Source organism: Pantherophis guttatus, chromosome 7 (assembly GCF_059756535.1).
Source record: "Pantherophis guttatus breed Tessera chromosome 7, ASM5975653v1, whole genome shotgun sequence".
NCBI lineage: Eukaryota > Metazoa > Chordata > Lepidosauria > Squamata > Colubridae > Pantherophis > Pantherophis guttatus.
In genome coordinates, this window is record NC_142069.1 from 30,288,587 (window position 1) to 30,304,485 (window position 15,899).

Below are 15,899 nucleotides of genomic sequence, written 5' to 3' on the forward strand. Positions count from 1 at the left end.
ACATCAGAAGATCTCAACTAGGCTCCAGCAGGCAACAACTGAACAGGGTGAAGAAATCTGGTACAGCTTTCCCAAGTGTAGGAGCAACATATCCAGGCAGAAGCAGAGAATAGAGATAGCCAAGGGGATGATTATAGCTCAACAGGGCATGAAGAACCCTCCTTCCCCCACTCCTTCCCTCATCATAGATAGGCTACTGTGGAAGACATGGGGATTGCAGGCAGAGTGCAGCTACATGAAGAGAGTTGCCAATTCCATTACGTGTGAACAATAGGCAGTAGAAAACAAGCTATATAGACTGATAGAATCTGGTGATTTTGAGTCATTTACTATTCCGTACTATATCTGCAATGCCTTCCATATATTAGGCAGGCGGGGTGAAAGACAAAGCTGCACTTAACATCTGATATGGAGCAGTCAGAACAGATCCATCTCTGTCTTATTGTTTAAATCAGAGGAGGGAACATGATCTAGATAGGGCACCTTTCTGACAGCGGTTTTGGACTATTGAACGAGAATGGCAAAAAAGATAAATCACTATTAATCAGTTCTGATTGCCATGGCTGGGTGTTATTTGCCTATATTTATATAGGGTTACAGGGTAAATGACAAGTTTGTGCTGGATACTGCAACATCTTGTTCAGACACAAGGCAGCTGGAATGTATAGTTGGTATGTTGGGATTCTTCATATGAAAATTGCCCTACACAATATGAATAGAACATTAAAAACTGCATTTGTTCACAGGAATTAAAATTCTGCTACGTTGTGTTTATTTTTGGTTAATTTTTACTTTAAATTATAAGATCATCCAAATGGTGATTCTAGGTAGCTAATGTAAGGTTAAAAGCAAAGTAATGTGAAAGAACGTAGATTTCATCTTGGGAACGAAGCAGAGAACATTGAAACATTAAAGGAGACGAGAAAATAGAAAGTGTAAGAAAGGAACTTGGAATACAAATAGAGTTGGAAAGGACCTTGGAGATCATCTAGTCCAACCCACCGCTCAAGCAGTAGACACTATACCATTCCAGACAAATGGTTGTCCAATCTCTTCTTGAAAACCTTGTGATGGAGCACCCACAACTTCTGAAGGCAAGCCATTCCATTGGTTGATTGATTGAATCTGCTTTCAAAAGGTATACATGGCCCTCCAACCAATAAATTGCAGCAAAAGTTAAAGTGGTTAAGAAATTCAGAAGGATTCAAAGGCTCAAAATTTCATAGGTGCATTTGACTCCCACCAAAATAGGCACTCACTGACCAGCCGTGACTCTTGTTTAGCAGAAATGCCATCTGGTTTCTCTGCTCAGAAGTACCTTAGGTGAAAACACTGCTTTGTAGTGAAACACTTACTTTCAAATTAATCCCACTTTGTATATTACAAATCAATCCCTCCTTGATTTTGTATGATATAAAACGGGGCAGAGAGAAACTCTTAACAGGCTATCAAGATGTTTTCATCCCATTCTATAACAATAAAAAATATTCTTGGAATTTTTCCTGTTTCTGAGTTTTGACCTTGCCTACCCTAAAGGCTAAAAAGGAAAAAATACAGAGCCAAATCAACCCACAAATATATTCCAGCCTGGAATATTGGGGCTATTTTAAATAATGTATGGCTGTTTCCCTATGAATTGGGGGGAAGTATATTAGAGGTGATTTTTCTTTAAGGACAGGGAGCAATTAATGCAAGATTCCTTAATTACATACAATGGAATCCTGTTAAGTTTAAAAATGATACATTCTCTACTGCTGAATGAAATTCCAAGAAGTATTTTTATTTTTTATTATTTAAATTCTAAAAGGATCCTTGGCTAATGCATTTTTGGAAATATTGATTTTTGAGTTAATTTGGATTGGCTTTAATCTGAAAAGAAATTTCAATTTCCAGAACCTGTATTGTTTGAGTCCAAAACAAAGATTGCACGGTTTGAAGCATGTACAATTTGCTTTTCTGCTATTATACCAGGATTAAGAAAGTGAAAACTATATCTGCTTTATTTTTAGGTGAGCAAATGATGTACATAGTCTTCTTAAATCAATCTTTTTCCTGGAACTTGGAAACGGAGCAACGATGAGGTTGCATGTAAAATGATACTTCTTGCCTACATCACAAGGTTGACTGCAGAGAAGAGGAAAAAAAAGGCAGAAACTTCTATCACTTTATCATTTTCTACTTTATTACTTCAAATTAACAACCACAATAAAGCTCAAAAAAGTCCAATATTTACACAGGAAAAAAGTACAAAATTCCCACCCCCCAAAGTTCAATTTTTTGTTTTTTTGTTTTTGTTTTAAAATTACAAAGTAATAAAAAGGTTTTTTTTACTTAATTAAAAAAAAGGAGAGAGACACAATAAGCAGGGTAAATAAATTAGGGGAAAACAACAACAAAAAAAACCTGTGTTAAATAGAAGAATTAAAAAAAGAAACCCAAAAACGCCAAGGCCGATCCACTTCTGAACATTCCAGACTGCCCAACGTTAAAAAAAAACAAACCCCAAGCTAAAGGCTGGAGGACAGTTGATGATGGCTGTGATGCAGAACTAAAGACAGATTGTTTTCTTGAATAAAACCTAAAAATTTAAAAACAAGAAGGGGGCAAAAAGGTAGAAGAAATCTTCTTACTGAAGAGGGAAGATGTGTTTGTCCTTCTAAAATTGATGTTACATGGAATAACCTCTGCAATTGCGTGGCTTCTACTCCCGCCCCTATCATTCACATACCCCTTCCCTTTTCCTCAGCTCCATCCCTACTCCTGCAAGAAAATAACAAAAACAAAATAAAAATAATAAAACTTAACACATCCAAACCGGTTGCTTGAGAGAGAGAAAGAGAGAGACTGCCATCCCTTGCACTAGAAGCAGGGTACATTTCTACGCCCTTCACATTTGTTGCTGCCTTGCACAGCAGATATCACTACCCACATCCACACCCTTAACACACAACTGCTGCTGTGCCAGTCCTGTTCACCTTATTGGTATGCCTATAGCATCCCACACGAATGCACACACAGGGGCAGTGGTGTCCCCAAAAGAAAGAATGCCTGAATACAAATAGCAGCCTTCGTCCACTGAATCTCCCCTGGAGGCAGTGCCAGCTTACCACTGCAGCCAAATTTGAAATGAATGTTAAACCACCTCCTGAAGCTCCTTGGAGCTGGAATTTTTAAAGTCTCCTGTAAACATCCTCCTCCCCACCCAAGAACCACAGAACAAAGATGTGATTAAAATTGTGTTGGAAACCTTCTTTTCTTAACTAACTGGACTTTCAAAACAATATCGAATAAGGCTTCTCTCTTTTTTTTTTTTTTGTGAACAATACATATAGATCGGAAAGGGAAGCAGAAAGATCTGGGTGGTGGCCACGGCCTGCTGGCATGAGACGGGCAAGGCCTATGGAGAGGAAGCTGCACAACAGCAGCAAAGGTGTTCCTGCAAGGCTCCTGCATGAGTGACTCGTCAAAGGCAATTTGGTTCGGGAACACAGCCGATGATCTCAGGAAAGACAAGGATGCCAGCACAGGGCAGATCCTCTCCTTGTTGCTGGCGGGGGAAAAAAAAGGTTGGCTTTTTTTTTGTTTTTTCCTTTTAATTTGTTTTTGTTGTTTTGTTTTTTAAAAGAAAAATACAGTGAAGACACTAGAAAAGAAAAAGAAAAGAACAGAGCGTTAAAAAGTGGTTTCTTCTCAGATATTCAAACACTGGATTGTCTTCCGATAAATTGGCTTAGCCCTAAATAAGTTAGCACTTATTTTATGAAGGAATCCCCATGCCCATCAATCTTTGGAACTTTAAGGGCTAGAAACTGCATTGAAAGAAGAAAAATAATCTCATATCTGCACTCGTGTTTTTAAAGCTATACACCAATCAGAATTTATGCAATATTGTTTTATTTGCAAGGAGTGCAAAGTTATCTCTGGAGCTTTAAGGTATTTTCATGTTTGATTACTTTGCTTTTAAGAAATTTTCTACCAATTCACAGTGAATATTTTAAAGAACCAAACTGAAACCACGGAGACAAAAGAGAAACACAAAATTGTCTGAAGTGCTGTATTTACTTTATGTATATTAGCTGTGTTTCCTGCTCCCATGATGTGAAACCCACACTTGCATAGATTGAGATCTGCTTTTTAAAGAAAAGAACACTTAATTCTAATGAATTGGCAGTAAAATGAAATAATGGCCATTCTCCTTAGTCTATGGTGTTTTTTCTCAACCTCAGGAACTTTAAGATGCATGGACTTCGCCTAGCAGGCTAATTCTGGGAATTGGTCCACATATCTTAAAGATGCTGTAAGAAAAACTGACCTATGCCCTCCCACTGACCCCAAGACAAATATTCACTATCATATAAATCCTTACAAACAGAAGAAATATTTTATTCTATTAAATCTATACCTGATTTTCTTTCAGGAACTTGAAGCAATTATACAAATCCCCCCCCCCCAGATCTAGTATTATAGTTTAGCCATAATCAAGTGGGGATGTGAAACTAATAACCCTATTCCTAGTCCAACACCATAAACACTACAGTATTGCTCCTTGAGGAATGTTACATAGTAGATTCAGGCTTTCAAGAATGTCTCTGGTGAAACAATGCCAATACCCTGCTACTCAGGACTGAAGCTTGCTGCTCCTAGCACTCACTCTGCCAGTGGGGATCAATACTTCTGTGAAATCTTGAATGACTACACTTGCACAATTCTATGGTAATAAATTACCATGTCACACCGTCTAACACACACTAATTGAAAGAACTAGCTGTATTATTATTAGGTAGGTGTAGAACATTATGTCTCTTAATCCAAGGACAGTCCGGTTTTCTCGTCATGGGATGAGGTCATTTGGGCCTTTTAAACACCCTGACTATCCCATTTCCATTACATTGAGATTTAAGCAGAAAATATGTGGACCCTGCATGATCCACCATTCACTTGACCACATAATAATGCTGTCATCACAGAACAGGCTGCCAAGGCAGACACTCACCTAAGCAAACACTGGTCTGGTGGAATCCACTCTTCATTTCCCCAGGTGATCAAATGGCACACTGGTCTGCAAATAAACAAAGAACTGAATAGGCTGCAGAAGGGGACCATAGGAAAGGTACAGAAGGATTGCCCTAGTTCCTCTCTCTTCCTTCTGAAGAGATGACCCCATCACATTCCCTCTTCTAAAATGTATCCCTGTCCTCACCCTGAGAATGATGTATTAAGTGGATAACTTAGGATGAATATATATTTTTTTTAAAAATCAAATGTTATTCTCAAAATGACTTTGATATTCTTGAATCTACTGGAAAAGGATTTTTCATACTTAAGTGACAAATATGACAAAAACAAATCCACAAAAATAGATTATGATGCCAACTCAGATACTCGAGTTACAAAGGCAATTGGAAGCAGAATTTCTGCCGCTAAGCAATACAGTCATAAAGTGCAACATCATGGGATTGACTGTATGTCGATGAAGATTCCCAGTCGTCCAGGAAGAGTTGTTTGGAAGTTGAGTAATGGCAACTGGATTTCACTGCTTATCCAAATAGCTTCTTCAGTCCGAACAAGTTGGTTAGAAGGATCCCATATATGTCCTCCAGGGAGGTTTTATTTCTCATCATAGGCTCGTTAGGTGAGTAGGCAGGGAGTTATTGGGATGTAAATGTTCCAACTGCTAAATCTTCTACCCTAGTTGAATCATTAAGAGTGGTCTCCCTGGTGAACCTGTGAAGTGGTCTCAATCTTCCTGGGGAATGATGAAAGAGCAGCATAAAAAATGGGGCAGATTGTGTCTGAGGCCTCCATCTCTACTGAGGGAAGGATTTTCCACTTCGACATAAATGGACTCCTTCACTCCTCTCTCAAACCATCCATCTTCCCTATCCAAACTGTGGACATTATTATCCTCCAAACAGAGTCCTTTTTCTTCTAAATGAAAGAGCATTGCCAATTCTGGTCCTGTGGTGTTGCTTTCTCTGCGCTAGGCCACCTTCTTGTGTAAAGGCTGCTTGGTTTCTCCAATGTAGAGCTCTGAACACTCCTCACTGCGCTGGACTGCATGCACAACATTACCCTTACATTTTGGTATCCTCTCTTTAGGGTTGACCAGCCTCTCTTAGCGTGTTGGTGGGTTTGAAGAACAGAGGTATGTGGCATTTCCCAAATATCCATTTTAGCTCCACCAATAAACCAGCAGTGTAAGGAATGACCAGATTTTTCTGTTGACTTTGAGTCTCAGCTTTGTCTGCAATTCTTTTGTTGGATCCAAATGCTGATTTCTGTCCTGTAATGTAGTGTTCTGATGACTCCTCTGTCCTGTAATGTAGTGTTCTGATGATGTAGTGTTGAAATGGATGGTGGGAGTCAAACAGCAGGTACTGGTCTCTGTGTATGGGTTTCCTATAGATCTCTATTTCTAGGATGCCAATGATACCAATCAGAACCTCAGCCTAGGAATGTCAGCCTGTTGTCCTTGTTGTCTTACCAAGTCTTGGTGTTACTTGATGTTTTAATCCACAGTGTTTGTATAGTCTGTGAAAGCCTGTACTTCCTGGATCTTGATTTCTACACAGGTGACTGCATTGCTTATTGACGGAAATCTCTCCAGTTCCTATTGAGCAAGCACTTTCTTGCAAGTTCCTGCCAGCTTCCAACAATCAAAATCAGCAGGGAAGCTGGCAGGAAGTTGCAAGTCCCAGGTGACTTGCAAGCCGGCCAGCACGTAGGTAAATGGCTGCTGTCAGGTGGGAAAGTGTGTGTAAGTGATGGGGGAGGCGCAGTCTGAGTGTAGCAGGTCTGTTATGATGTCCCGAACTTGAAGGAGCCATTGTAACTACATTGTACATTCAAATGGTCACTGAACAAGTGACTGTAAACCGAGGACTACCTGTAGACAGAAGTCAGAATCCAAGGAAGTTGAGGTATCACATATCAATAATATTTATCCTCTAATATTTAGATTTTAAATATTAAATATTCAGTGAACTAGGATGGGATCTATTTACTTTTATTGCTGGTCTTATTGTGACTTGCTCTGATCATTTTTATCAGAAAAGATAATACAGAAATATGTTTTCAGTGAAATAGGATCATCAAAAGAAACTCACCTGTGATGCTGAAATCCGTGACACTTCTTGCCGTCCTGTGAGGTCAGATGAGGAGATGTTGGCGGGGGCTCCTCGGTGTAACCTCATGCTGACCTTGCGTTCCCTGTCTACCCGTGAAATTGCCCTGGGAGATGTGTTTCCTGGCAAGAAGGGAGTAATTATTTATAACATTGATATTTTGAAGTTATACGAACAAGACGAAAGTGAGAGAAGAAGGAAAGAAGGAAGGAAAGGAAAAGGAAGAAAAAGTTATATAGGGTGGGAACAGGGAAGTGTCCCTGGCATACTAAGGCTACATTCTATGGGCCCTGGGATGGTGGACTTGTTGAATTTGTACTCTGAAAAGAAGCAGAGCTCCTGCTTCTAATACTGGAAGGGAGATGGACTTGTTCCTCAACAGGTTTCATAACTGGGATTAATCTATTCCAGTTTTGAAACAAATGGATTTACTCTTTATTGGCTTCAATAAGAGATTCCTTTAAAAAAAAATTAATCTTATTTTTCAGAGGGATAAATTTTCCGAAACAGAAGCTAGGGTTGACCAGTCAAGATTTGGGATGAAAAGAAAATGCTGAAATGCACAATAGATCAGCATGGCTGGCTATACTTCTGCTACCACTAAAGGCTTGCATGCCATTTTCTGTCCACTCACCAGACTGCTGGATGCGGGAAGTGGGTGTGGAGGCCATGGGTTCAGCGACATTGCGGAGGCGGTTAGCAGTGGCCCCAGCAGGAGGGCCAGGAGGCAGTGCCCGCGTAGCAGAACCCCGGAGCTGCCCCATCCTTTCCTCTCGTTCATGCTCTCGCCTCTCCCGGTCCATATCCTCAGGATTCCGGGCTGCTCCCTGAAATATTTAATGGCCCACAATGCTTTAATAACCACTGAGAGGTATCTATCACCTTATGCACATGCATGAACAACTGCAACAGTAGCTGAGAAAAGCTGAGAAGCAAAACTCCCTGATTTCTGCCTAATGAGTCAGAGTCTATTTTGCAGACCTTTCCCAGGTTCCTCCACTTCTGAGTGGGACAAGAAGTATGTGTGTGTAAGCCTGTAGCTATCAAGCTCTTTGCTTACACATTCAGCTTTTGCTGTACATCAGTATTTATCCTTTCAGTTCTGCTGCCCTAGGGGGAAAAGAAATCTAGCCAAGCAATATTCCGACTGAAGATTCAGTAAAACATCAGAATCCATTATTGTAGTTATAAAACATAAAGGCACTTGGAAAACAGATGCACCTTTGGAACTTAACATCTTAAAATATAGAAAATTAATCTTGTTTTACTATAGTAACTACCTACTTAGAAAGAAGTAAAATGTGGGCACTTCCCACTTTTCTGTCTTGCCACAGGGCTAGTGGCTATGTGTCAATGAGAAAATATACAGGGCCTGGATCTGTCTTGGGCTGTCTTTGGAGTTCCTATGCACTTAGGTCTTGATGCTACTTTTTAGGCAAGCATTATAAAAGCCACTATAACCACTACATTGAAAAGCTTATTTCACAAGGAAATCTCAATTTAGAACCCCATAAATACAATACAGGATTTCATCCCATTCCCCCCACCAATTACTAATTGGATATTACAAGAACCAAAATCCAACAAATTGGAGGGAACCAGGTTGCAAATTCTGGCTAATTTTTCCATTACAGGGACTCCAAAACATAATCCAGCATTAAAGAGAGAATGGCTTCATAGGCATCCTTAGCCTTCAGCCCCTCCCCATCTATGTGCAGCTCCCTAGTATGCAAATAATTCTACTATACCAATCACACACACCCCTTTAAAAATTAGGGTTACTCACAAATTTGAGCATATTCCAGTCAAATACATAGTCATAGGAGAAACCCTGACGGTGGAAGAGATTGCGGAACAGCTGCCTCAGATAAGAGTAATCTGGTTTGTCATCAAACCGCAGTGAACGGCAGAAGTTGAGGTATGTAGAGAACTCAGCTGGAGCAGAAATGAGAGACAGCAACAAGGAATAATTAGCAAGAACAATTTTATTCCTCTCTTGGCACTGTTATTCCACCACCCCCACACTGCCTATATATAGTTTCATGCTATAGATCCCAATAGCAGTAGTCCAGTTCAGAGGGCAGTGAAAGCCTTCTGTCTGCAATGCACACATTAATCTTAAGAAATGAAGGGGGTCATCCTAGCCATCTAGATAAAATAGGAGCCTCCAAACATTTGGAGACAGAAGAAAAATTTGGAATTCTGAAAGCCCAGTAGGGACACTCCTCAAAATGACTGCCATGATGGATGTGGCCAGTCACAAAATACCTATTTTTAATAGTGCTTAGCAATAGCACTTAGACTTATATACTGCTTCATAATGCTTTACATCCCTCTCTAAGCAGCTTACAGAGTCAGTATATTGTCCCCAACAGTCTGGGTCCTCATTTTACCAACCTCAGAAGAATGGAAGGTTGACTCAACCTTGAGTCTGTGAGACTGAAATTGCCGAACTGCTGGCAGTCGGTAATCAGCAGAATTAGCCTGCAATACTTCATTCTAACCACTGCACCACCACGGTCCATATTAAAAGACAAACTGGGGAGACTTGCTATCAATTTTCCTTTCTAACCATCTCCAAATCATTTGCCTTTTTCGTAAACAGGTGGATCCCCAAACTGAGCTACAGATCTCTACAATTTTTTTTCTGTTTAGAAAAAAACTGGTATATGCCAGTTTGTATATACCAGGGGTTTTAGAAAAACTTCTGGTATATACACAGACTACTGAAATATTCTTGGAAATATTTGCAGTTCTCAATTGTGCTAGCTTTGTAGCAAGGTATTTTCCCATTTAACTTTTTTTTAGTTACAAAAATAGGAAAAAAATGTCAGGCAAACATCAAGGCAGTTACCCAATGGCACACTCAGGTTTGCAGATACCATGCTAAAGGCCCAAAAGATGAAAATTCATCCTGCCTTTTGATTCTTTTAAAATTAAAATTAAGCTGGATATGTTGGAGACAGGATTAATCTATTCTAGCTATTAAAATCCTCCCTGGAGTTCCCCTTTGGCTCCTTGTCACTAAAAGAAGATCTAGCTATTTTGGCCATGGCTCTCTGGATCTTTTCCAAAACTGAACCTAATTCTGCACTCCCTCCCCCCACCTCCACTCAAGTAAACATATTATTATTCACGCTAATCCTTAGTCCTATTTTCCATCTTTTTCCTCCAATCCATTTATGGATCCATCTAAACATGCAACTTTCCCTTCTAAATTCATACAAGCTACATATAATCTGCATACCATCTTTCTAACAGCTATTATCCTCTATGGTTTTTATTCCAAAAATATGAGACTCAGTGCTTTCTTCACTCAAAGGGCACCTCCATAACCACTTCTGAATTATAGTTGCTATTAAATGGCTAATAAAGGTAGGATTCACAGGAAAACTTGTAGTGCTGTCCAGTATTTTGCAAACAGACTAAAGAACTTCCACCTAAATTGGTAAGATAGGCTACAAAAAACTAGACTAGGAGTGTTAAATTGGGCACGCTTATGCCCACACCACTAAAAAAAGAACCTAGAACTTGAAAATAAGTACAGGGAAATCTTACAAGGATAGCCTTTGCAGAGCACTTCGATGGGTGTCGACATCTTCTTTTCACTGATGCGCTCGTATTTCTGTCGCTTTGTGGCAGCTTTTAGGCCTTGCCAAGGCAACGAGCCAAGATTGAAGTACATCAGTACGTAGCCCAAGCTCTCCAAATCATCACGGCGACTTTGTTCTGGAAAAAGACAGATGCAAATACAGGCATAGCTAGAGATGTTCCAGCAACAACTCAAAACAAAAGAAAATTATTGTCGTCTTGCAACAGCTCAAAACAACACTAGGAAAGAGAAAAAGACAAACTGAAAGCTACATAATCTGCTATTTGGTCTAACCTGCCAGGAATCCAAGCGTTTATTTATGCTTGCATTTAAAATGCATGTTAAGTGTTTCATTGCTTTTTATGAAGTCCTGAAAATCTATGCAGAAAGTTATAGGGAAGGCTCTGAAGCTGTATTATTTCATACAAGAAATACAGCACAGATGCAGAAATCATCTCTTTAATAGCCCAGTGTCCATAGAAAAAACAATTAAATCCTTATAATTAGATATCAAAAATATATGTACAACATCTAGCAAAGCTGCTAGTTTTGTAATATCAATGTTTGCTTCCGCACAACAGAAGCTGAATTAATGATATAAACAAATGTTAAAAATCCAGAGTTCTCTAACATTAAAAAATAGAGTTTTATATATAATTTCAAAGAGTATATTATTTTGATTTCTTATTATACTCTACTGTTGTACCTTATTGATTTCAGAGCCAGATTGCACAATAAAAATATTTAGAGTTGGTCCTATATTTTTATTTTCCACTTTAAATTCAGATTCTCTCCAACATCCAGAGAATGTCTTTAATCAAGATTACTATCCTCAAAGTAGAGACCAAGGAAATACATGTTATTTCGCTCTCATAAATTTTGAACTTCTCATCTTTTTCATATAGTACACCTTTTTCCAGTATGTCTTCTAAAACTCAGAAAAGGACCCCTAATTTAAAAGAAAATAATTATTTTAGATTTAAATTGTGGGATGTGAGATGGAGAGGTTAGAAGCAGAAATGGGGGAAAATTGTAGTATATAATTAAGCACTCCAATTCAATGAACACTTGGTCAGCTACAATGGATTTTGACTGAACTTTTATAATCCTGAATTTTTGGTTTCTCTGTAAAGGTAAAGGTTCCCCTCGCACATATGTGCTAGTCGTTCCCAACTCTAGGGGGCGGTGCTCATCTCTGTTTCAAAGCCGAAGAGCCAGCGCTGTTACCTTCCCACCAAAGGTGATCCCTATTTTTCTACTTGCTTTTTTTATGTGCTTTCGAACTGCTAGGTTGGCAGAAGCTGGGACAAATAACGGGAGCTCACCCCGTTATGCGGCACTAGGGACTCGAACCGCTGAACTGCCGACATTTCGATCGACAAGCTCAGCATCTTAGCCACTGAGCCACCGCGTCCCTCTGGTTTCTCTGTATAACATGCCACTTTCTTATTCGAAGTACATCCAGAACATTAGAGGAAATATTCTTTAAAAATATGAGATTGTTTTCATTAGTAATCATATTCCCCACAATCTGAAAAAAAGGGAGATTTGTACAAATTTATGCTTTTTTTTATCTACTAAAAAAAAATCTGCTTAATGAGACTTCAATATATTTTATAACTGGGTATATTTTATCCAGTTTTATTCCTATCGTATGTTTGAAAGTCCACAAGCCAAGTAAGTTTTTAAATTAGCCAGTTGAGGATACTGTAATAGTATCTTTGCATCAGTGCTGAATGAGGTACTAGGATATTCTAGTTCAGGATATACCCCTTGGGTAATGTTGGGTCAGTCATTCACAGGCCGGCTTACCTTTTAAGAGTTGCTGCAAGAACAAATTAGAATAGGGAGAAAGAACCAGCACATTATTCTAAGCTCCCCAGAAGAAGTTCCCCATAGAAATGTTAGTCCTCGACTTAACGACCACAATTAAGCCCAAAATTTCCATGGCTAAGCAAGGCAGTTAAGTCCCATTTCACAACCTTTTTTGCCAGTTGTTAAGTGAATCACTGCAGTTGCTAAGTGAATCCAGCTTTCCCAATTGACTTTGCTGGTCAGAAGCCAGCTGGAAAGATTATAAATGGCAATCACATGACCCCAGGACCATGCTACTGTCATAAATACATGCCAGCTGCCTAGTGCCCAAATTCTGATCACATGACTCTAGGCATGCTGCAATGGTTGTAAGTCTGAAAAACAGTCGTCACTTTTTCCAGTGCAGTTGTAACTTCAAACAGCCACTAAATGAGTGGTTCTAAGTTAAGAACTACCTGTCCATGTATTACCCAAAGCCACTATCCTAATTCACTGCCCCACGACACAAAATTCTACAAGGCAATGCCACAGGCTATCTAAGAGGGCTATGTATCGCTTAAAAATGCTTCTAAGCGCAAAGAGGCCCACGCAAGGCCCGTTTTGTAATTCCTGAAAGTAAACATGCCTTTTCCTGAGATGATGCTGCAGTCCCAAGAAAAGACACAGCTGCATTAAAGGAGCTGCAGACAGGTGGGATGTTAGCATCTTTCTGTGTTTAACTTTGAGCTCCTGTTTAGCCTTAAATCTCTCAAACTATCATTTTAAAGGCAGAAATGAGGGCCCAAACATTGCCTCAGAGGCAGAGCCATGTTTTATATTTTATTTCACATTTACCTGAATACCTTCCTGAACCCCATTTAACAAACAGAATAAAAAGGTGACATCTTATCAGAATTAGGTGTGCTGGGACAAATAGGTTTTTTTTTTTTTTAAAAAAAGCAACTCTGTCACCTTTATATAAAGGTAGAATACTGGCAATCCATTTTAAGAGAAGGGACATTTATTTATTTATTTATTTATTTATTTTATTATATTATATTTCTATACCGCCCTTCTCCTGCGGGACCCAGGGCGGTGTACAGCCAGGATAAAACATAGCATATAAAATTTAAAAACATTTTAAAAAACAATTAAATAATATTGGCCCGAATTTAAAACAACCCAATTAAAACCGAAATTCGATTAAAAACTAAGAGGATGGGATCAAGCCAGCCCAGCTAGATGGAACAAGTGTGTCTTCAGGGCCCGACGAAAAGTCCGGAGGTCTGATATTGTGCGTATCTCAGGGGGCAGGTCATTCCAGAGGGCAGGCGCTGCCACAGAGAAGGCTCTCCCCCTGGGGGTCGCCAGCCAGCACTGCCTGGCCGACGGCACCCTGAGGAGGCCCTCTCTGTGTGAACGAACCGGTCGGTGGGAGGCTATCGGCGGCAGAAGGCGGTCTCGCAAATACCCCGGCCCTAAGCCATGTAGCGCTTTAAAGGTGGTCACCAACACCTTGAAGCGCACCCGGAAGACCACAGGAAGCCAGTGCAGCTCGCGCAGGAGAGGTGTTATATGTGAGCGCCCCGTCGCTCCCATAATCCCCTGCGCGGCCGCGTTCTGGACCAACTGCACCTCCGGGTGCACCCCAAGGGGAGCCCCATGTAGAGAGCATTGCAGTAGTCCAGGCGGGAAGTGACGAGTGCTTGAGTGACCGTGCGTAGGGAGTCCCGATCCAGAAAGGGGCGCAACTGGCATATCAGGCGAACCTGATAAAAAGCCCCCCTGGCCACGGCCGTCATATGCTCTTCTAAAGACAGCCGTGCGTCCAGGAGGATGCCTAAGTTGCGAGCCCTCTCCGTGGGGGCCAGTGATTCGCCCCCAATAGCCAGCGATGGCACCAGCTGGCTATATTGGGACGCCGGAAGCCACAGCCACTCGGTCTTGGAGAGGTTGAGTTGGAGCCTGTTTCTCCCGATCCAGGCCCGCACGGCCTCCAGGCACTGGGACATCACTTCAAGGGCATCGTTGGGGTGGCCTGGGGTGGAGATGTACAGCTGAGTGTCGTCAGCGTACTGATGGAACTCCACCCCGAAGCCACGGATGATCTCGCCCAACGGCTTTACATAAATGTTGAACAGAAGGGGCAAGAGGACCGACCCTTGTGGCACCCCACAAACAAGGGGCCTCGGGGTCGACCGCTGCCCCCCTGTCAACACGGATTGCGACCGGTCAGAGAGGTAGGAGGAGAACCACCGCAGGACGGTGCCCCCCACCCCCAGCCCCTTCAACCGGTACAACATGATACCATGGTCGATGGTATCAAAAGCCGCTGAGAGGTCTAACAGGACCAGGATAGAGGAACAACCCCTATCCCGAGCCTTCCAGAGATCATCCACCAACGCGACCAATGCCGTTTCCGTGCTGTACCCAGGCCGGAAACCGGACTGGAGCGGGTCCAGATAGACAGCTTCATCCAGGTACCGGGGAAGCTGCCGCGCTACCACACTCTCAACAACCTTCGCAACGAAGCGAAGGTTGGAGACTGGACGATAGTTAGTCAAAATAGCCGGATCCAGGGAGGGCTTCTTGAGGAGGGGCCTCACCACCGCTTCTTTCAAAGCGGTCGGCAGGACCCCCTCACTCAGAGAAGCGTTAACAATCCCCTGGAGCCAGCCTCGTGTAACCTCCCGGGAAGCCAGTACCAACCAGGAGGGACACGGGTCCAATAAACATGTGGTCGCGTTCAGCCGTCCCAGGATCCTGTCCACGTCCTCGGGAGCAACAGGATCAAACTCCTCCCAGATAACACTCTCAAGACCTGCCTCAGTCATCCCGTCCGGATTTGCCCAGTCAGAGGCCAGGCCTTCCCGAATCTGAGCGATCTTGTCATACAGATACTGCACAAAGTCCTCAGCTCGACCCTGCAAGGGATCATCCCGCGCTTCCAGATGGAGGAGGGAGCGGGTCACCCTAAACAGGGCGGCTGGGCGATTATCTGATGACGCGATAAGAGCGGCAAAATAGCTAGATTTCGCCGCTTTTATCGCCACTAGGTAGGTCTTAATATGAGACCTCACCAGTGTTCGGTCGGATTCGGAGCGGCTGGTCCTCCAACTACTCTCCAGGCGTCTTTTCCGGCGCTTCATCTCCCTCAGCTCCTCAGAGAACCAAGGAGCTAGGTGAATTCGGTGCTGGGTCAGAGGCCGCAAAGGCACGACACGGTCCAAAGCCCTGGCGGCCGCACTCTCCCAGGCAGCCACCAGGTCTTCAGCCGAGTCATGAGCCAGAGTCTCAGGAAATGGCCCAAGCTCTGTCTGGAACCTATCAGGATCCATCAGGCGCCTGGGGCGGAACCACCTGGTCGGTCCTGCCTCCCTGCAGCGAGG

General features: G+C 42.0%; 1 protein-coding gene across 4 annotated transcripts in view; it reads right to left on the reverse strand.

Moving 5' to 3' along the window:
• Positions 1-2,160: 2,160 nt before the first annotated feature.
• The window catches only part of CSNK1E (casein kinase 1 epsilon), a 50,608-nt gene continuing 36,869 nt past the window's right edge, over positions 2,161-15,899 (reverse strand). For all 4 annotated transcript variants that reach the window (XM_034403344.3, XM_034403343.3, XM_087873875.1 and 1 more), the window contains 6 exons: positions 10,683-10,853; positions 8,911-9,059; positions 7,759-7,951; positions 7,107-7,246; positions 4,994-5,059; positions 2,161-3,643 (listed from right to left, as the gene is read on the reverse strand). In XM_034403344.3, the coding sequence (XP_034259235.1) occupies positions 5,027-5,059; positions 7,107-7,246; positions 7,759-7,951; positions 8,911-9,059; positions 10,683-10,853 (686 nt within the window). In that variant the 3' untranslated portion in view covers positions 2,161-3,643; positions 4,994-5,026. The remainder of the gene's footprint in view (positions 3,644-4,993; positions 5,060-7,106; positions 7,247-7,758; positions 7,952-8,910; positions 9,060-10,682; positions 10,854-15,899) is intronic.